The sequence below is a fragment of the Biomphalaria glabrata genome, chromosome 11, assembly GCF_947242115.1.
Source record: "Biomphalaria glabrata chromosome 11, xgBioGlab47.1, whole genome shotgun sequence".
Lineage (NCBI taxonomy): Eukaryota > Metazoa > Mollusca > Gastropoda > Planorbidae > Biomphalaria > Biomphalaria glabrata.
In genome coordinates this window covers 36,017,827-36,040,381 of record NC_074721.1, presented here as the reverse complement: position 1 = coordinate 36,040,381, position 22,555 = coordinate 36,017,827, and the positions used below count along the sequence as shown (strand labels likewise).

The following is a 22,555-nucleotide window of genomic DNA, read 5'->3' as shown; positions in this document are numbered from 1 at the left end:
AAAAGACTGCACTTTACCTCCATTGTGAGCACTGCCATTCAAGAATCCATTCCCTACATTGAGGCTAGTTGGCACCGGGTTGTCCCTGGAGATTACTTTGGAGTTCTGAGAGTCTTTTAGTATCCCGTGAGGGGAAGGGTTGGGTGTAGGGGTTGACCTGGAAGGTAGGCGGAAGCCTGACCCCGGCGGGGGCTTACCGAGAATGACTCTGTTCTGTCGAGGACTCCATTGCATCTTGGTGATCTGGTCGGAGAGATCCTTCAGCTCGGTGGAGTAGTCCAGGCCGGAGTCGTTGCTGACGTCCCCTTGCCTGCTGTCCACGGACGCGTTGTGCATCATGTTGGTCACGTCTCTGACCCTCGGCCTCAGGGAGTCGGGCGCCGACTTGGCGCTGCTCACGGAGATCGGGGACAGCTGGCTGAACTCGTTGTATCTCGGGGAGATGAGCGCCCTGCTGAAGGGCGAGACGATGGGGCGCATGGGCACCAGGTCTTCTTCCTCGCACTCGTGGCTCGACAGTTCCGTGAACATAGAGTCTTCAGTGTCCGAGTGCCTCACAATGACTTTAGAGTTATACGTCACCCTCTTGGGGCTTTTCGATCGCCCCCGGGGTCTCCTCTTGTCCCCGCCAGAGTAAAAAATTGGAGGGGCGCTCGCCCGGCTGGTGTCGCTCCTCAGGCTGGAGGTTGGGCTGAGGGAGCGGCTACGGTCCACCTTCCCCCACGCGACTGAGTGCTTGGCAGAGAAGCTGGTCCTGTAAGGCTGGGAGATTCTGTAGACAACATCCTGCGCAGCCTCCTCCTCCCCAATGTTGCTATCCTGGGACGGCACCCTGCGCCCCCTGTGGTGCCGGAACGACGGGCCCGGGCTTCGCTGACGCGTGATGCGGTCAGCAATGATCTTATCACGGCTGCTACTCCTTGGCCGCCTGTCCAGCACCGATATTGGTCCTTCTGTGTCCATGTTTGTTTAGTGTTTGGTCTCAAGAGGATTGCAAGGGGCTGGAAGGAAAGAGAGAAATACAATTTTTCAAACATGCTAAAAAAAAAATTAAAATAAAAATATTACAACAGAAAAGAAATGAATCAAACTGTCATGTGCACTCTGTTCCTTCTGACATCCACTTTTTCCCGTGCTTCTAAGATAACTTTTGTTTTAAAGCACTCTAAGTCATCTATAACAAAAGGAAACAGACACCACTGGCAGTTGAATTATTGAATAGAAAATAATGTTGTGTAATTGTGTAAAACACATTTTGTTATTATAATAAAGTTATAATATAATAAAAAGATATAATAAAGATAAAATAAAGATATAATAAAGATATAATAAAGATATATTTCAGTTCAGTTTATTAAGAAGAAGGAGAAGAAGAAACATTTTACACTATCACACTTCCAAGCCAAAACTCTCGAGAGTCTGTGTGAATCAGATCTACAGACAACTAACTGAGCAGTCTGGACGAGGAGTTCAAAGCGACGCGCAAAGCGTTGGTACGTGTTAAAGAGAGGATCTGTGATAGAACTGCGCAAGCGGTGGACGAAGTCATATTCACAGATTCAATCTCAACACTAGAGACGAAGGGCAGAGTGCAGGACTCGGAAAGCTTGTGGAGTTCCTAGCGATTGATTTTTAACTGATTCGAGTTTTGTTAGGCCCAATAAATAATGTTTTAAACTATCAACTTAATCAGAGAATACGCGAGGGAGAAATGGCGTTAACAATTAGCTATGGGGACAAACCCCTACATATTTAGCATATCTGTGAATACTGAAGGATTAAATTCCCATATTTGGTATCAAACAAAGTAATTAATCACCAGTAATTTATTGAATAATTGGTAAAAAGAATTTGCATCGATTCATGTCTTGTCTATGCCAATGAAAGCCACTTGACATCACCAAAAAGTCCCGTTAGAACAACAACAACAACAACAACAACAAAGGCAACACGGGTATAGGAGAAGGGAAAGCATGTATTTCTACAAATAAGGGGGGGGGGGGTCATCAAAGGGAGGAAGTAAGCGCCAAATGAAAGGTCACTGTGTGAAATAACAGCGGTCAAGTACCAATGTAGACAAGCGCTAAATGAAACAGGCCTGGCATGTTGTGTGTTATCAATCAATGATGAAAGTAGCCTCGCGTTAAGGTCAAAGCGTCATGAGAGATAGGGGAATGTTTTATAGAGTCTTCTTCCTGAACGAGCTGGTGATCCACAGCATACAGACCATCCCTTTACCCCAAGGGGAATGTTTTATAGAGTCTTCTTCCTGAACGAGCTGGTGATCCACAGCATAAAGACCATCCCTTTACCCCAAGGGGAATGTTTTATAGAGTCTTCTTCCTGAACGAGCTGGTGATCCACAGCATACAGACCATCCCTTTACCCCAAGGGGAATGTTTTATAGAGTCTTCTTCCTGAACGAGCTGGTGATCCACAGCATACAGACCACCCTTTACCCCAAGGGGAATGTTTTATAGAGTCTTCTTCCTGAACGAGCTGGTGATCCACAGCATACAAACCACCCTTTACCCCAAGGGGAATGTTTTATAGAGTCTTCTTCCTGAACGAGCTGGTGATCCACAGCATACAGACCACCCTTTACCCCAAGGGGAATGTTTTATAGAGTCTTCTTCCTGAACGAGCTGGTGATCCACAGCATACAGACCACCCTTTACCCCATATATAAACTAAAGACCTGACTTACTTATTAACTTGTAGGAATCATATGGACTAGAGAACCGTAATTAACCTGGCTATAAACTCATTTTACATTATTCAGCTTTTTTTTTTTTTGTCTCATGTACAAGCTACAAAGAGGGGAACCACTAGAACAAAAGGGACAAGTTAGAAAAAAGAGTTGACAATACCCCCAACTCATCTGGAAGACAACTCCCGTTTACTAAATAAGGGCAGACATATCGGAAGATGCATGCAATATTCCACGGCGCAATAAACTCTCACTCTCTCTCTCTCTCTCTCTCTGTCACACACACAAACATACTCTGTACTAGCGGGGTATGGAGAATATCAACATTCCGACACAACACAACTTAAAGCCCGTACTACAAGGCACATACACACACACACACATCTATAAAAATATCGTCCAACCAGCTGTGACCGTCACTGACCTAGATATACAAGATCAACTCCACCCTACCCCCAACACAGACACCTCGACCCACCTTTCTCCATGCAATAAAGTCCTTCCACGTTTTCACGGTCATCGGGTTAGGACTAAGAAGAAAAAAAAAGTAACATTAGTCATAGCATTGTACCCTGGTCATTTTGATCAATGTCCGTTCACCCTGTACGGCAGTGCTGAACAACTGAAGAAAACAGCACACTATTTTTCCTTGGCACAGTCTGCAAAAGAGCTGACAGCTCAGCAGCAATAAAGCTGGCTAGAAGGAGAAGAAATCTAAGTCCGTTACTTCCAAGCACTGTAGACTTTTAACATGTCACCCACTCGAACGATTTGGGGTAGGGGGAACTTCAAATACCCAGGACTTAGTAAGACCAGAAACAAAAGGCATATGTGTATATTAACACTTTCTCTCTGTAATTATTTACCACATTCTGGTGGAATCAACGCTGGTATCGTCAGTTAGGAGAGAAAGAGTTAAGTCACCGGTTTCTGTTCGTCGTGACATTAACGTGCACAGAAGTATCCAATAGAAACAGATCCTCATTCCAGGACAGTTTATAAATACATACCTAACAAGCAACAGGAAAAAAGAATAATTTTTTTAATCAAAGCTTATATAAGGAAAGAACAGCCAACTACTGCAATTTACTGAGAATTACTAAGTTTATCTCCCTTACTGCTATATAAAACAAAATTCATTATTTAGTACTTAATGATTAACTTATTGGTTAATTTTTTGTATTGATTCGTGTCATCAATTATGAATAATAATGCAAAATTTCAACTTGATCCGAGAATTGGAACAGGGAGAGAAAAAAAAAGTTTCAAGAAGTAATCAGAGGATTAAATCCATATATACACCACATCACTTATTAAGCAGCATTTATTCTCCTGATTTCAACATCAGCCTAAATAATTAATCACCAACAATTAATTAACTAATTGGATAATTTTTTGATTGATTCATGTCTGGTCGGGTTTAATGAACTCTAGATAAAACTAAGTGCAAAGTTTTAACTTGATCCGAGAATGGGAAATGGGAAATTTTCCAACTTTTTTGCCAGACAGATTGAGTTGATAGAAGCTTTGTAAAAAAAAAGACATAACAATATCTATTTTACGAGTGAACGAAACACTGACGCTTGCAGCGCTAAGTAGTATTGCCGAGAGAGTAAGGAGAGAGACAAGAGAGAAGGCGGGGAGAAAGAGAGAGAGAGTGTAAACGAGGGGTGAGACAAGGTGAGCATACATACCGCACGTGTTGCTCACACGGTGCAGGCTACAATTAGAAACTGTAACGACATTGGACTATACTTGGACCAACTCTCTCTCTAGAAGTCACGTCACCAATATATACCTCGAGCTAACAGACAAGACCGCTCGTATGGTTTAACTATTGGTCTAAACAGGCCCACATGATGTGACGTTGCATGTCAGTGTTAAAGCCTTCTACAACGAATGGCCTTGGTACAGCGTGGTGAGGCCCTCTATAATGGGTGGTCTCGAGCAAACAGACCGTTAGGGGAAGGGAGGGGGGCTTAGGGCCTCGTGATGGAACGTGTCAAGGTCATCAAACTCTAGATTTGTTAATATATTTTTTCCTCACTGAACTACAAACAAAACAAAAAAGTCAAAAAGCTAAAAAAAAAAAAAAAACAACATGGGGAGCTATAAAAAAAAATTGCAGTAACGGGAATGCAGCTCTTTCTGGCACTTCCTAGATCAAACGTGAACATTCAGGGTAAATGTTTGATCTAGCTTCATTACAGCTCTATCACTCTGAATGTATTATTTACAATCATTTAAAAAAAAGTTCCCTTTTCAGACCTTGTGGTCTATAGGGCAGATGGTGTAAAGGTCATCTGTTTCTGTGGCCTACGGTTAACGAGGGTGTCATGTGGCCAGCACAACGACCAACCGCATTTACTTTTCCCTAACTAATGTCAGGTTAGAGCTGGGTGGACTCAGAGGCGCCTGAAGATCCCGAAATTAAAAATCCCAGTCTTCACCAGGATTCGAACCCCGGTCCCCGGTTCGGAAGCCAAGCGCTTTACCGCCCAGCCACCGCGACTCCACACACAATCATTTATGCTGCATCTTTAACCTGAAAGTATCGTGTGTTCTTGTTTTACTATACCATTCGACTTTGTGCTATTGAACTATTTGACTATTTCCAAAGTAGATTTGCGTTGACTGAATACTACAAATATCTCCGGCATACGCTTTGGGCCACTACCTTGACGTCCAGAAGTTTGTAATTACGAAACGTACCAGCGTCACACAATGAAGAGATCACCAGATCTGGATGTACTACCGCATAATTAATGAAGATTAAGACTACAGCTAGCCAGTCTTCCCAACAGATTCAGAGAAAAAAAAAACTTCCGCCAATTTCAATGACGTCACCTTCAGACAGAGCATCACCTTCGGGATTGTGTTTTAGTAATGAGCAGTACTGACCTAATTTGTTCACGTGACTTAAGCTCTGGGCCTCGGAAATGTCTTTATAATCTGACCGGCAACAGATGGTCGGTTAGAGCGAACAAATTGCAGAGAACAAAAATGGGTCGATAGGTTGGATAAGACTGTAAGGCCACATACAAAAAATAACTTTACACCAAAAAAAAAATGCGACGATGCATGTGTTATTCCAGCTGCTGGGTGTGATCTGCATGGCTGAACAATGTCTGCTGATTGATTGAAATGTATCAACAAATCCAAGGTCAGTGTTTCAACAACAAAACATGTCTGAAAACTAACGTGTTAGTTAGAGGTTTAAAAAAAAATTGAAATACTTATTTAAAAAAAGGATGTGACCTTAAGTGGCTAACTCTGCTCAGATGTCAGTTTACACTGTCAGATAAAACTCCAACCCTTCGGTGTCCAAAATCACGCCGACTTCTGGCCACCAAGTAAACGTAACACTCGACAACATTTGTACGTACATCGAGGTGAAATCAATAGCAGGATTCGAACTCCAGAAGTCAGACAAACAAGTGGCGCTTATACCACCAATCAACATATTGTAAATGTTCTTACGGGGGAAAACAGAGCATTCTATTGATCTAAAGGTCTAGTAAGTGAGGTTCAAACATAACAAACTAAAGATCTAGTAAGTGGGGTTCAAACATTACTAACTAAAGATCTAGTAAGTGGGGTTCAAACATAACTAACTAAAGATCTAGTAAGTGGGGTTCAAACATAACTAACTAAAGATCTAGTAAGTGGGGTTCAAACATAACTAACTAAAGATCTAGTAAGTGGGGTTCAATCGTTACTAACTAAAGATCTAGTAAGTGGGGTTCAAACATTACTAACTAAAGATCTAGTAAGTGGGGTTCAAACATTACTAACTAAAGATTTAGTAAGTGGGGTTCAAACATTACTAACTAAAGATCTAGTAAGTGGGGTTCAAACATTACTAACTAAAGATCTAGTAAGTGAGGTTCAAACATTACAAACTAAAGACCTAGTAAGTGGGGTTCAATCATTACTAACTAAAGATCTAGTAAGTGGGGTTTAAACATTACCAACTAAAGACCTAGCAAGTGGGGTTCAAACATTTCAAACTAAAGACCTAGTAAGTGGGGTTCAAACATTACTAGCTAAAGATCTAGTAAGTGGGGTTCAAACATAACTAACTAAAGATCTAGTAAGTGGGGTTCAAACATAACTAACTAAAGATCTAGTAAGTGGGGTTCAAACATAACTAACTAAAGATCTAGTAAGTGGGGTTCAATCGTTACTAACTAAAGATCTAGTAAGTGGGGTTCAAACATTACTAACTAAAGATCTAGTAAGTGGGGTTCAAACATTACTAACTAAAGATTTAGTAAGTGGGGTTCAAACATTACTAACTAAAGATCTAGTAAGTGGGGTTCAAACATTACTAACTAAAGATCTAGTAAGTGAGGTTCAAACATTACAAACTAAAGACCTAGTAAGTGGGGTTCAATCATTACTAACTAAAGATCTAGTAAGTGGGGTTTAAACATTACCAACTAAAGACCTAGCAAGTGGGGTTCAAACATTTCAAACTAAAGACCTAGTAAGTGGGGTTCAAACATTACTAGCTAAAGATCTAGTAAGTGGGGTTCAAACATAACTAACTAAAGATCTAGTAAGTGGGGTTCAAACATAACTAACTAAAGATCTAGTAGGTGGGGTTCAAACATAACTAACTAAAGATCTAGTAGGTGGGGTTCAAACATTACTAGCTAAAGATCTAGTAAGTGGGGCTCAACCTAATCAAACTTGACTACAATCAAACTTGACTAAAAGTATACTTACGTCACACAGAGAAACAGCACAACTAGCGGGGTGTCTACATTCCAAATTCCCGCCCAGTTTCAAACAGAACTCCCTTCAGTGACTCCGAAATGTCACTAGCGGCTGGCACCCTCTCCACAACGCGTCTCCTCGGTTCCATAAATGCCATATCGAACAAACCCCTCCCTGCCTTTCCCCCCCCCCCCCAAATCCACTGCCACATTTACATCCCCAACCACACCACCATCCGTAGTCAAGATGCGGCTGGTTGACGAGTTGACTCAGATCACAGTGACCTCAGAGGTCACACAATGATGAAAGGAAGTAGGGTGAAGGACGTCAAGCATGGGATTGGAATTCACGTGTAATCTCATAGTTCGTTTCGCTTAAAACCATGTTTGTTTGTGTTTTTACAAAACTTATATATCAAAATTCCCAGTCTGTCTGGTAAAAAGTTTGGAAACACCCTTTCTCAAGTGAAGTTAAAACATCATTTATTATACCTAACAAAATATGAATCTTAAAAAATAATAATAATAACGAATTGGTCAATAAAATATTGGTAATTAATTATTTTGTTTGAAATCGAATAGCTTCTACATTACTGAGATATTTAATAGTAAGTGTTAAGTTATTTCCCTTAGGTAGAGCTTTGTTTTATATTTTGCTAATTTGTTGTTGGTTTTGTAAAAATGAATACGATGAATCTACGTGTAACCTTAATTTCTTAAACTATATTTTCGTCCATCAACGCATGGAACCATTTCGATACACCTTTTTTTTTTTTTTTTTTTTTTTTTTTTTTTTTTTTTGGGGGGGGGCAATAATGCAAAAATAATAAAAAATATTCGTTAACTAATAAAAGCACTTGATTATCAAAAAGAGACTGAATGTATGAAGGCTGCTCTAGCTTTCTGAAGCCCCATTCCTACCTCCATTCCAAACTCCTGTCTGTCCACAGTTCACAATACGTCCGCAGATGCACTCAGCTTTGTGTGTGTGTGTTCGAGTGTGAGTTTGTGCGTGGTAATGCGGCCCTCGACACTTGTGTTAGAAATGTGTACGACAGGTGACCCCCCGAGGTCGAGAAACTGGGTACCACTGCTCTTTTAAGTAATCCAACCTGCACTTCCTATTTACAGCCGCCACTGGCAATATCATTCAATATGTAGTTTGGCTATTCTTTTTGTTTCGAATGGGAATGTTTTGGTCACCGTATTGTAATCTAACAAAGAACAACAACTGCTCATGACTGCAGTCGGTAATTCCAGACCCTAACTCGTAGCACGAGCAAGAACATGGAATTTAGGAGGTGGGGGGGGGCGCTCTCTCTCGTGCAGAGGGCACTCTGTCAAGGGGCCCCCCTAGCGGCACGTATGGCAATGCCGAGCGCCCCTTCTCCCAACACGCACACACATACAACAACAAAATGACGTGAGAAGCGTGATCTCACCGCGTGTCGGAACTACGAACGTGAGCATGCGCGACATCAGTATTCTTTTTGTGTCCCTCGTGACGTTACAAGATAGCAAAAGGGGGGGGGGGAATTGCTTGGTAGGTGAGGGGGGGGGGTGGAGAGAACAACGTACAATGTGGGCCCAGGCACAAAAGAAAGAAATAATGGGAACCAAGGGAGGGGGGTTTACAACCAAACATTGTAGGTTCTCTATCTCACTTCCGCGCCCACTAGGGCTGGCATGAAGGTAAATGTCACAACAGATAGTATACAAGCTATAGCATATCTGACGAGCAGAATACTTCAGCAAACTAACAGACGACCCAGTGGAATACACGAGCATGGGGAAGCAGAGTTTTGGGATGCAGACGGTCCCATCTCATCGTTGTCAAGAGAATTGAGAGGGTCAGAGAAGACTAACACGGCCTCGTCAAGGGTGTTCAATGGTGTGGAAGTCAATCCCTCAAGAGAGGTGAGACAGCTGTCACAACGTTAGAACTAGGATGACCAGCAGCACATTTTCTGTTTGCTCTGTTCAGACTTAAAACAGGTCGAACTAAATCCAAGTATATTTGACGATCGATACACTGAAACATACACCAAACTACTTCCCGTGCGACATATCCGGCCCGTGACTCAATGCTATTCAGCCCCTCCACACTTTAGCCCAATGAGCACAAGGTAACCAAACATAATCGATTCCATTGCATTTGACAATTTTTTATTTTTTTTTGCGTTAATGTGACCCTAAAAACAATGTGTAGAAAATGTATATTACCCACAGGCCTTCAATTGTTGAGCAGCACGGCTTTACAACGCTCAACAGGAGATGACGGAAAGACCACATATCGCCATTGTTATATATCCATTTCCACAGTACATTCTATACAGATAATACACACGCCCCCTCTTGACCGGAAGCTACAAATTAATTAATGTCATAATCCATAAACAATGAGGCAGAACACACACACAAAATGCACAAGAGAGGATCATTCTTTAATTATTATTATTACCCAATGGTAGATGGAACAGCCGACATACCAGTTTTAAAATATCATATAGGGGGATTATTTGCCATAGACATTGATTTTATGTTAGAATGTAAAATAAAATATTTTAAAAACGTACGTAGATCACTAGAAAACTACCAGAAAGTAACAGAAAAGTACCAGAAAACTACCAGCAAGTAACAGAAAAGTACAAAAAAAATACCAGAATGTACAAGAAAACTACCAGAAAGTACCAGAAAAGTACCAGAAAACTACCAGCAAGTAACAGAAAACTACCAGAAAAATTACCAGCAAGTAAAAGAAAAGTACCAGAAAACTACCGGAATGTACCAGAAAATTACCTGAATGTACCAGAAAATTACCTGAATGTACCAGAAAACTGCCAGAATGTACCAGAAAACAAATGGAACTTCTCTGTAGACAATTAGAATGTAGATCTGCGGTAAGACTAGTGGAACATGTTTGGAGGAGTATTTGAACTTGGGTTGATACCCGCTACATTTATCTTAACACCGTCACAACTTATCCGAGGATAACTATAACTTATCCAAGGTATTGTACACCTTATCAGATGATGACTGCAACTTATCCGAGCTCTTGTACAACTTATCTGTGTAGTAAAGATGAAAACAAAGGACAGCTGTCGATGGAACTAGGTTTAGCAATAGAGAGAACAGTGCTGGGAACAAAGAAGTCAGCGCCTAACCCCTTGGGGGTTACCTGACGGCATTGTTGGACAGATGTTCAACCGGACAACACACGTGTAGTTATCAACAGAAAGTTAGTCCTGGGACTCACTACCATAGGAATGATCGCTTCAAAATTTAAATTTTAAAAAATCTGAGTAAATAAAAAACAATTTTAAACAAGATTTTTAGATCTTTGGAAAATGCAATTTGATTGCGAGGAGACATCGAGTTGATTAGTGACTTTATTTTGTAAATTATTAATACATTAAATAGGAAAGCTGAATAGAAATATTATGTGTATAAAGTTGAAAAAAAAATGTTTATCTAATCAGGCTCCAAATCTGGCTAAAAGAAGAATTAAATAAACAATGTTATTATTATACTTGATAATTAGAAAAGATACTTTTTGTTTCGGCCTCATTGAGATTTAAAAAAAAAACAAGGTTACAAAGACAGTTTGTGTGGAAGCACAAACTCAAAATCGGCCCCCGAAGTGGTCCACCCAGGCAGGTAAAAAGGCAGGTTTCAATATTTTCAGAAAGAACATCAGAATGAAATTCTATCAAAGAAAAACAACATAGAAGAATGGAGAAAGAACGTTGATAGATCTTGTGTGGTGCCCAGCGGTCCAGCAGACCAAACTATAGGTGAAAGTTAATGTGAAGTTAGATGTGAACCTGGCCTAACGGATGTCTTATTATGAATTTCTAATTGATCTAATTATTTTGTAAAGGGTCAATCTCTTTTTCAAATCTTCAAGAAAAAAACATTTAGTAAAAAAAAAATTCCTCTAGTTCAATGTTATACAGCTATGTGCTACAGTGCAGTTCACGCGATGAAAAACTACAAATCAATTGTTGTTTTCAATTATGTCCAACTTGTAAATTTTTTCTCTTTAAAAAAAAGTATATCGCGGACTCGCGGAACACTTCACACATTCTGAGTATATCGCGGAACACTTCACACATTCTGAGTATATCGAGCAACACTTCACACATTGAGTATATCAAGGAACACTTCACGCATTCTGAGTATATTGCGGAACACTTCACACATTGAGTATATCGAGGAACACTTCACACATTCTGAGTATATCGCGGAACACTTCGCACATTCTGAGTATATCGCGGAACACTTCGCACATTCTGAGTATATCGCGGAACACTTCGCACATTCTGAGTATATCGAGAAACACTTCACACATTCTGAGTATATCGAGGAACACTTCACACATTCTGAGTATATAGAGGAACACTTCACACATTCTGAGTATATCGAGAAACACTTCACACATTCTGAGTATATCGAGGAACACTTCACACATTCTGAGTATATCGAGGAACACTCCGCACATTCTGAGTATATCGCGGAACACTTTGCTTATTCAGAGAGATTATTTGGCGTGGTGGACTACTACTACCAGTCGCTCATGTAACACCTATTCAGGCAACGAGGAACACTAGGGCTCCACGGAACACAGTTTGGGAAACACTGGTCTATGACATAGTCCCATTACACACATGGCCTTTTGTCTGTCAGCAGTGGACACAGTGTGACTGTTACATTCGGACTTGTCACAACAGCGATGTCACCCTAAACACAAGCGGCATACCTCCGCATCACCTCAGAGCATGAGAATATATTCCCTTGTAGCCTGTCTTGTACAAACCTAGGTCTTTGTTTTATCCAGCAAGCACCAATGGAGCACTAAGAATAGATCAATTATTAGTATCTGAATGAAAAGCGCTTTTTTTTTATTTCATTCAAATCAAATTTATTTTACTGTAATTTTTCTTCAAGAGTAGATAACTAAAAACACAAAAAAAAAGCTAGCTATATGAAGTGTTAATATGTGCTATGCAATACGATATATTTTGTGCAATTTTCAGCACTAGAAAATCACAGATCGTCACTCTTTCGATTGGAGCACAAAGCAACATTTATTACTTGATTGTGAAATATGGAACGATTCCCGCAATTAATAAAGCAAAGTACAAACTCGCTGTTAAAATTCGTTTAAAAAATGGTTTCTATATTTATGCATATTCAATTGAAAATAAAATGTCATAATTTCGAAAGTCACTACGGCGCCGTTGCCTCTGTTGGAAGAACGATACAGACCACATGAAAAATAATTGTGTAATAAGTCGTTCATTGAAAGAGAAAATCGTGTATAAATCTTTTTTTTTTAACCTTATTTTTTAAAATGTGTTCATATGTATCAATGCTGAAATAAACAGTAAGCGAAGTGTTGAAGCGCTTGGCTTCCGAACCGAACGGTCTAGGTTCGAATCTCAGTGAAGATTTTGAATTTCGGGATTTTTAGGGCGCCCCTGAGTCCACCAAACTGTAATAGGTAGATTGGTTGGGGAAAGTGAAGGTTTGATTTGATTTGTTGATTTGATGCACATCGGCACAATTTAGGCCATGTCGTGCCTGCAATCCCTTAAGGACTACTCAGGGAAAGTGAAGGCGGTAGGTCGTTGTTCTAGCCACACGAGACCATCGTTAACCGAAGGCCATAGAAACAGACGACCTTAACAGAACATCATCTGCAATATAGATTTTTTAAAGTAAGCTTTCTTAAAACAATAAGTATCATTTGCACCAGTTCTAAACACGATAAAAAGATTGTCAAAAAAAATTGTAAGCGCTTTTATGTTTTGGAACTCTCAACGTGACAGAAATACAAACTCAATAGTTGCATTCCCAAACAGAAAAGAGGGATACTTGAAATGAATAAAATTCGCCAATATTTTCAAAAAAAAAAAATTAAGGAGAGAGATTATGTTTGGCTACGAAGGTGTGACCAAATTATGACACGTTATCTCAAGGCCAACGAGATTACCGATGAGTTAGTGTAAACCCGGTACCTGCCCGACTTTTGAGCGGGAAAAAAACACACGACTCTCAAAGCAAATGAAAATGCTGATACACCATCACCTCTGACCTGTGACCCTGGAGAGCTTTCACCCCCCCCCCTTAAAAAAAGTAAAAAAATGCCGGAAAGATTAAAATAAATTGAAAAAAACACTATCTACTCTACTACTTCTAATGTGTCTGTATCGGGTGGGTGTGGGTGTGTGTATGGATACAACTGTTAAATAATCATCAATAATTGTGCTTTTTTTTTTTTTTTTTGTAAAAACAAAAAAAAAAATAGGTGCCGGTACTCAGTGATGGTTTGCCTAACTTTTAACTAATGATAAATTAATAATAAACGTGAAAAAACAAGAAAAGTAATAATTTTTTCCACTCACTCAAAAAGGGGTCGGCACGCCGTACCGCTACGTACCGTCTCAAAAAAAAGCATTGATCAATAGACTTTAAAAAGTTACAATTTTTTTGTCTTTAAAAACAAGCAGGGCCCGACTAAGGCCACTGGGCCCCGCACTTTCATAGGCCCCGCGCGAATTCTAGGTGTAATTTATTAAAATTAACCATTTTAACTGAAAGTCTGGAATTCTCCTGAAATTGTAAAATTTTCGAAAAAGTCATGAAAATCTCCTGAAATTATTAAAATCTTCTGAAAACTGATGCAAATCTCCTTAAAAAACAGACAAAATTGTCATTTCTGGGTGTCATTTAATATGGAAAACGCCAATCCTACTAGCAATTAAAAAAACGGCTTTGTCAGCTTTCATTTAATAAAAATGTAATAATAAAACGAATTTTAACCGAAACAAGAAGTTCAAGTACTTTATTTACTTTCATAGTCACTGACATATAAATATAGATCTAAATCTCTCTCGACCTTTAAAAAAAAAAAAAAAAGCGATATTTTGCTAGTCGAAAGAATATCTAAAAGGCAGATCTGAATGTTTATCAGCTTTTTGTTAAAAAACTATTATCTGCTTTAGATGGTTCGTAAAGTTAAGTTCACGGTGATTTAGTATTAAGTAAAGTAAGAATAAAATACAAAGACAAATTTATTTTCTAATACAAAATCTTAATTTTCTCTTACTTTCCTTATCACAACTCAGAATAGGCCCCGAGCAATCCGTTTCGCATAGGGCCCCGCAATCTGTAGGACCGACCCTGAAAACAAGGTTACAATTTTTGTGTGTAATCTAAACAAGACAGACGGACGGAAGGACAGACAGACCACACAAAACTAATACCGGATTCTCCCCTTTCGACACCTCTAAAAAGACGTCTTTTTTTTTAGGAGCACCACACCGTAATATATATCGAAAAGATGCTAGACCAGCCTACTACACCTTGAATCCAACACGTGTTTGTTAACTTTGAGAGTGTAACTATTGCGAATAAACTTTGAGAGTGTAACTATTGCGAATAATTTTTAAGAGTGTAACTATTGCGAATAAAGGTACAACCACATATCGTCGAAACCGATTAATTGCAACACCGGATAATCGGACCCAGCCGCTTATTCGGACCGAAACAAATGATATTTTTCAGTAGAATCCTATTAATCTGAACAGCTGTTTATTTCAACCATAGAGATGGCGTCCCGGATGTGGTCCGATTAAGCAGATTCGACGGTAATAATTTTATGTCTAACGGTATTCGTCGTAGTTACCCTATCAACGTGAACAGACACGTGTTGGATGCAGAGATGACCTGGAGGTCAGGGTCGTGGAGGCAGAGAGGGAGATAAGGCGTGACCTCCGTGAGTCGGAGTTGGGTCATGGGCGGAGGGGTGGAATGGTGGGTAGGCAACACAAACTGTCGTCTTAGACAAACTGTATGGCGTATAGATATTACAAATGGGGAGGGGGGAGGGAGTCTAGCTAAGAAAGGGGGGGGGGGTCCCCTGTGATCAGAATGTCAGGAGGTTACGGATATTTTTTTTTTTAATGCTTGCCTTAGAAGTTCACAAAACTCAGGGTAAAATGCAAATCTATAAATAGATAGATAAACGTGTTAGTAAAAAAAAAACTTATTGCTGTGGGTGTGTGTGTGTGTGTCTATGTGTATGCTCGAGTATCTAGGTAACACTGGTGTGTGTGTGTGTGTGTGTGCTTGTGTGAGTGCGAGACTGTAGCCACCTCAAGTTCAGAAATCTATACGGTCGAGCTTTATTTAAAACATCACATGAAAACTAAAAATAATTTTTGCCCCCGTGAGAAGGGAAACAACTCCCTCGACCAACTGGCAGCATGTCAAATTATTTCCTACTAAAAACGGTGCCTGCCTGTGCACACTATTTCAGCAGGAACTTCCCTAAACAGCGACCAAGTAAAGGAACGGTAAGAAATGTCAGATCCGATCGAATTATCTTTCTTTGAAGGTATCGCATTTAATCTCTTTAGATATTTATCAAATGAATGTAGAGTCTGAACAATGAAATGTTATGACATTGTTTACAGTGTCGACTCGCAGAGTTACCAAATAGGAACAGTAACAATCAATGAACTACATGAAAGTCCAATTAAAACTCAATTAAAAATCAAGTTAAAACTCAATTAAAGATCAAGTTAAAACTCAATTTAAAATCAAGTTAAAACTCAATTTAAAATCAAGTTAAAACTCAATTTAAAATCAAGTTAAAACTCAATTAAAAATCAAGTTAAAACTCAATTTAAAATCAAGATAAAACTCAATTAAAAATCAAGTTAAAACTCAATGAAAATCAAGTTAAAGATGAAGTTAAAACTGAAGCTAAAGATTTTTTTTTTAAATCAAGTTAAACTCAAGTTACAGATCAAGTTGGACGAAGAGAAGACACAATGAGATGAAGGCAGTTGACTTACCTTCTAGAACTAGTATATATATCCACAAGCTTGGGCTGGAACCAGTCTGTGCTTACATCTGTAACAGAGTAGAAACTGTCTCAAGGCCACAAAGAACATGGGTTCAATCAACTACCACAACATGCTATGGAATGAACAACTCATGATATAAGCTTTAGAGAAAAGAAAAAAAAAACCTTCCGCTAGCATCGGGAGAGTAATGAAGAGTTTCAAGGCGAGAGCCAGAGACAGAAATTCTAAAAATTCCAGACAATTTGCCAAGAAAAGTAATTGTTACACACACACACACACCTTAGCCACCAACTATTTTTTTCTTCACATCTCTTCTTCTTTACTTTTTACACTTTCTCCCCACTCCCTCTCTCTCTCTTCATATATATATTTCTCTCTCTTTCTCTTCATATTTCTCTCCCTCTCTCCCTTCCTCTCTCTCTCTTCATATCTCTCCCTCTCTTTCTCTTCATATCTCTCTCCCTTCCTCTCTCTTTCTCTTCATATCTCTCTCCCTCTCTCTTTCTCTTCATATCTCTCTCCCTCTCTCTGATCCTCTCTCTCTTCATATCTCACTCCCTCTCTCTCTTTCTCTTCATATCTCTCTCCCTCTCTCTGATCCTCTCTCTCTTCATATCTCACTCCCTCTCTCTCTTTCTCTTCATATCTCTCTCCCTCTCTCTGATCCTCTCTCTCTTCATATCTCACTCCCTCCCTCTCTTTCTCTTCATATCTCTCTCCCTCTCTCTGATCCTCTCTCTCTTCATATCTCACTCCCTCTCTGCCCTCTATTTCATTTCCTTGAATTTCTCTTATGCCCGACATCTCACCATTTTCACTTTCTCTCTATCGCAGTACATATTAACGAAATTCTCTCTCTCCTTCTCTCTCACTCTCCTCTCAATCTCTCTCTCTCTCTCTCTCAGATGCGCAGTTTGGTGTGTGAGGAAAGAGCCAGAACGAGGGATGCAGGTAACTAGAAGTAGAAGGGATAACAACCCAGAGACGAAAATCACGTGACTGTGTTTACATCATGACGTCAGAGGTGACGTGCACACGTTGAACAGCACACTTCTAATAAATCGTGTCAAGATAATGGAACAGTCTGAACTGCTAGGAGGTTGCGTCACAGAAAGGAACTCGATTCAATGCTCCAAAAAGACAACGCGTAAAGAGATTCTAATAATTAATTTGGATTGCAGACTGCACAAGGAATGTATATAAGATAAGATATCTTGAAAAAAAAAGCTTGTAAAAGGGAAATAACCGTACAATTACTTCCACATCTCTCGATGCTGCAAATACAAAATAATTATTAATTAATAAAATTGTTAATTTTTTATGGATTCATGTTTTGTCATCGACAATGAATAATTGTACAAAGTTTTAACTTGATCCGAGAATTGGAAGTGGGAGAAATAACGTGTACAAGATTTGTACCAGACAAAACAGAGTTGATATACGCTTTGTTATAACAATAATAGACATACCAACCCCTTCCCACCACACACATATACACAAGTCGGGGAAATAGATCCAAGGGAGCGAAGTGCTTTCTTCCCTGTCTCAGAGCAATGACCTCCACAGCTTCATGATCGATATGCAATGCAATACATCGAGCCATATATAATGCTTAGTGATAGGAAATCGATTTCAACCGGGCAATTTGGAATCGACGTCGGTTCTAAAATGTCCTGGAATGGAATGATTCACAAAAGTGCATCTAAGATGTTGACAAAACGAGGAAATCTCGGACGAAATGTGAAAGCGAGACGCGGCAATGCGTAACAATGTTATATTTGGCTGGCACACTTCGTTTCCGGTTCCGTTATTTCCTGAAAGCAACAGGCCTCTGTTTCGACTATGGTGAGTATTTCCACTTCCTGTGGAACGAAAACAGCAGAGAAAATGTTTCTTCTTCTTCGCCATGGATGACCTGGTAACCAGACAAACGACGGGCTAATGGAAAGGCCATACATACTTTTCAACTGGGCAACTAAATACTCGATTAGATAATAATGACAAATACCCGATTAGATAATAATGACAAATACTCGATTAGATAATAATGACAAATACTCGATTAGATAATAATGACTAATACTCGATTAGATAATAATGACAAATACTCGATTAGATAATAATGACAAATACTCGATTAGATAATAATGACTAATACTCGATTAGATAATAATGACAAATACCCGATTAGATAATAATGACAAATACTCGATTAGATAATAATGACTAATACTCGATTAGATAATAATGACTAATACCCGATTAGATAATAATGACAAATACTCGATTAGATAATAATGACTAATACCCGATTAGATAATAATGACAAATACCCGATTAGATAATAATGACAAATACTCGATTAGATAATAATGACTAATACCCGATTAGATAATAATGACAAATACCCGATTAGATAATAATGACAAATACTCGATTAGATAATAATGACAAATACTCGATTAGATAATAATGACTAATACCCGATTAGATAATAATGACAAATACTCGATTAGATAATAATGACAAATACTCGATTAGATAATAATGACTAATACCCGATTAGATAATAATGACTAATACCCGATTAGATAATAATGACAAATACCCGATTAGATAATAATGACAAATACTCGATTAGATAATAATGACAAATACTCGATTAGATAATAATGACAAATACTCGATTAGATAATAATGACTAATACCCGATTAGATAATAATGACAAATACCCGATTAGATAATAATGACAAATACCCGATTAGATAATAATGACAAATACTCGATAAGATAATAATGACAAATACCCGATTAGATAATAGTGACTTGAACAATAGAACTTTATTAAAGAAGTCATATTGAAAATGTTCATACATAGAGGAAAAACTAACAATATCTAGAGGTCTATCTTTGTGGTGTATCTGGTGCACAAAATAAAAGAAGGCTTAAACTGTGTGGTTATTTGTTGTAATTTCAATGTGATACTTTTTTTGCAGGATTTAGTACTGCAGGATTTAGTACTGCAAGATTTAGTACTGCAGGATTTAGTACTGCAGGATTTAGTGCTGCAAGATTTAGTACTGCAAGATTTAGTGCTGCAAGATTTAGTACTGCAAGATTTAGTGCTGCAAGATTTAGTGCTGCAAGATTTAGTACTGCAAGATTTAGTGCTGCAAGATTTAGTACTGCAAGATTTAGTACTGCAAGATTTAGTACTGCAAGATTTAGTACTGCAAGATTTAGTACTGCAAGATTTAGTGCTGCAAGATTTAGTACTGCAAGATTTAGTGCTGCAAGATTTAGTGCTGCAAGATTTAGTACTGCAAGATTTAGTACTGCAAGATTTAGTACTGCAAGATTTAGTACTGCAAGATTTAGTGCTGCACGATTTAGTACTGCACGATTTAGTACTGCAAGATTTAGTGCTGCAAGATTTAGTACTGCAAGATTTAGTGCTGCAAGATTTAGTACTGCAAGATTTAGTGCTGCAAGATTTAGTACTGCAGGATTTAGTACTGAAGGATTTAGTACTGCAAGATTTAGTACTGCAAGATTTAGTACTGCAGGATTTAGTACTGCAGGATTAAGTACTGCAAGATTTATTACTGCACAATTTAGTACTGCAGGATTTAGTACTGCAGGATTTAGTACTGCAGGATTTAGTACTGCACGATTTAGTACTGCAGGATTTAGTACTGCAGGATTTAGTACTGCACGATTTAGTACTGCAGGATTTAGTACTGCACGATTTAGTACTGCAGGATTTAGTACTGCACGATTTAGTACTGCACGATTTAGTACTGCACGATTTAGTACTGCACGATTTAGTACTGCAGGATTTAGTACTGCAGGATTTGGTACTGCAGGATTAAGTACAGCAAGATTTATTACTGCACGATTTAGTACTGCAGGATTTAGTACTGCAGGATTTAGTACTGTAGGATTAAGTACAGCAAGATTTATTACTGCACGATTTAGTACTGTAGAATTTAGTACTGCAGTATTTAGTACTGCAGGATTTAGTCCTGTAGGATTAAGTACAGCAAGATTTATTACTGCAAGATTTAGTACTGCAGGATTTAGTACTGCAGTATTTAGTACTGCAGGATTTAGTACTGCAGGATTTAGTACTGTAGGATTAAGTACAGCAAGATTTATTATTGCAGGATTAAATGTTCCAAGCTCTTCTGTTTGTCGCACAAAATAATTTCACTTTGAAGGAAGGATTAGACTTTCACTGTGTGACAGTGGCGTAACTTACAACTTATTTAAAAATGGGCGACTTGGAGATATAATTGTGCATTTTAAAATTATAGACCAGTGCATTCACTAACAAAATTACGCATAGCATTAGATCTCAACTTGATTGTGTTTAGTTGGCAACACTGCGCTTCAATTGAGCGCCCTTGACATTGTTTAGTTCATTGTGGAAATCTCCAAGAGTCAGACAGGCATCAGAGTCATCCCTTGATGGAATTAAAGAGGCGTCATAAACAAAGGCTGTAGATTAAGTCTCTGGCAATCAGACTCAGGAACAAGACCCATGTTTAATGAACAGATCAGGGCGCTGACTTATCGACCACTCCATGGATAGAACGCTGCTGATACTTAATCAATATGATGGAAGAGAGAGAGGGCAAACACGTGGGCTGGGTGGACTGTGGGCTGGGTGGCCTATGGTAATTATAAGGTCCCCGTAGGATATACTGTACAGTCAAACAGATAAGCTTATGACTATAAATACATACGGTCCCCGAAGGATGCGCTATACAATTGTTATGGAGTATGTTATTTCCTATGTGAATAGGTCATCAATTGGTTGTGAAAGATGCAAGATAAGCTGCACTGTCGTCAGCTGTCTAGTGAAGGGCCGACGCCTGCAGATTGCCAAAATGAAAAAACGTGTTTTTGTAGTGAGTCAGATTTTGTTCAAAATACCATTCCTATATTATTCCAAAAGTCTACTACATTTATTGTATTTCATCTCAAGTTAAAATAATAAAAGTTAAATTTCGTATTGTTCACAAAGAATTTATTCAAGCTGTTTCAAGTTTAATAAGTTAAGGTATAATAAGCCTACGGGAGTTTAGTTGTCTAGTATAGTCCTGATGCCGCAAGAGAACAAGTGTCTACAACATTCAACATTCACGGCTGGAAGATTTCTTTCAAAATATATTACGATACACACATTCACAATCTCCATCTAACAATCCAACGAGATTGTACAAAATAAGTAAACAAAGCAACGGGGCCTGGGTGAATCTAGTCTCTTATATAACTGAAAGTGAAGCAGACACAAAAACAGAAAGCACATAGTAAATGGAAACATAATACTTACGTCGCTAAAGGATAACAATGATAATTGTTTTATCCCCCAACATCTCCTTTCAGACACACCCATTTCTATGACACAAGCCGACACCACTATGGTTTTTTTAAAAATCATATTATATCAGGGGCGTAGCTAAGAATTTTCCATGGTTTGGGGGCCAGGGGTGGCTTGACCTCTTTGGGGGCCCCTGCAGTTGCTTAATATTAAATTTTTAATGTACAAAACACTCATTTCGAGGCCCCCCTCAAGTGAGGGCCGGGGAGATTTTCAAATTCTCCCCCCTCTTCCCCCCCCCCCCCAGCCTAGCTACGCCACTGTATTATATATTTTTATAGAGTGTTACAATGTTTACAAATGACGTCCCGCCTAATTCTCATAGCCTTAAGGTAGTAACACTAAAACAAATGTCACCTTGTCTGTAAGATTGTACCCCACATGGTATACTATACGTTCTAAAGGACTAGTTGCATCTTCCCCACCCTACTCAAAAATCAACATCGGCACACACACACACACGCGCGCGCACACTCCTTAAAGTACATTAAGAAATCGATCCTAACATCCTGACCACTCAATCGACATTCACGGCTGGAAGATTCTCTTTCAAAATCTATTACGACCCACGCATTCACCATCTCCATCTAACAATCCGAACACACCACACTACTCGACTCAGATCAGGCAGAAGTCTTACAGGTATATTATTAGGCGTACCACATCGTACGGTCTATCGTCTAGAGTTCTCTAAACTATGGTCAGATTTATCACTTTTAATGAGCTATTTTTAATGTTGACCTTTATCTTTTTATCATATTTTATATAATACAGACGTTACTTCAAAAAAGAAGATGATTACGTCCTACGTGTCATGCATTTAGTAATGCATATTAACCAATGACTTAAATTCTGCCAAGT

At 38.9% G+C, this 22,555-nt stretch overlaps 2 protein-coding genes across 6 annotated transcripts in view; one reads left to right on the top strand and one right to left on the bottom strand.

Annotated features, from left to right (window-relative positions):
* Positions 1-22,555, bottom strand: part of LOC106072302 (uncharacterized) — a 131,997-nt gene that overhangs the window by 77,823 nt on the left and 31,619 nt on the right. For 3 of the 5 annotated variants that reach the window (XM_056045521.1, XM_056045526.1, XM_056045522.1), the window contains 2 exons: positions 16,296-16,353; positions 18-1,001 (listed from right to left, as the gene is read on the bottom strand). In XM_056045521.1, coding sequence (XP_055901496.1) covers positions 18-963 — 946 coding nt within the window. In that variant the 5' untranslated portion in view covers positions 964-1,001; positions 16,296-16,353. Of the gene's footprint in view, positions 1-17; positions 1,002-7,441; positions 7,593-16,295; positions 16,354-22,555 lie in introns of those variants that run through there. The other 2 variants (XM_056045525.1, XM_056045524.1) reach the window with 2 other exon arrangements.
* On the top strand, positions 18,077-20,515 carry LOC129928972 (trophinin-like). The gene is made up of 2 exons (XM_056045583.1): positions 18,077-18,152; positions 19,305-20,515. Exons 1-2 carry the CDS (start codon positions 18,077-18,079, stop codon positions 20,513-20,515), a joined length of 1,287 nt encoding a protein of 428 aa, XP_055901558.1.

Bases quoted from the DNA above. Each gene is read 5' to 3' on its own strand.
- LOC129928972 (XM_056045583.1), top strand. From the start codon at position 18,077: ATGTTATATTTGGCTGGCACACTTCGTTTCCGGTTCCGTTATTTCCTG. The intron at 18,153-19,304 runs GTGAGTATTTCC...CTTTTTTTGCAG, and splicing joins AGGCCTCTGTTTCGACTATG to GATTTAGTACTGCAGGATTT.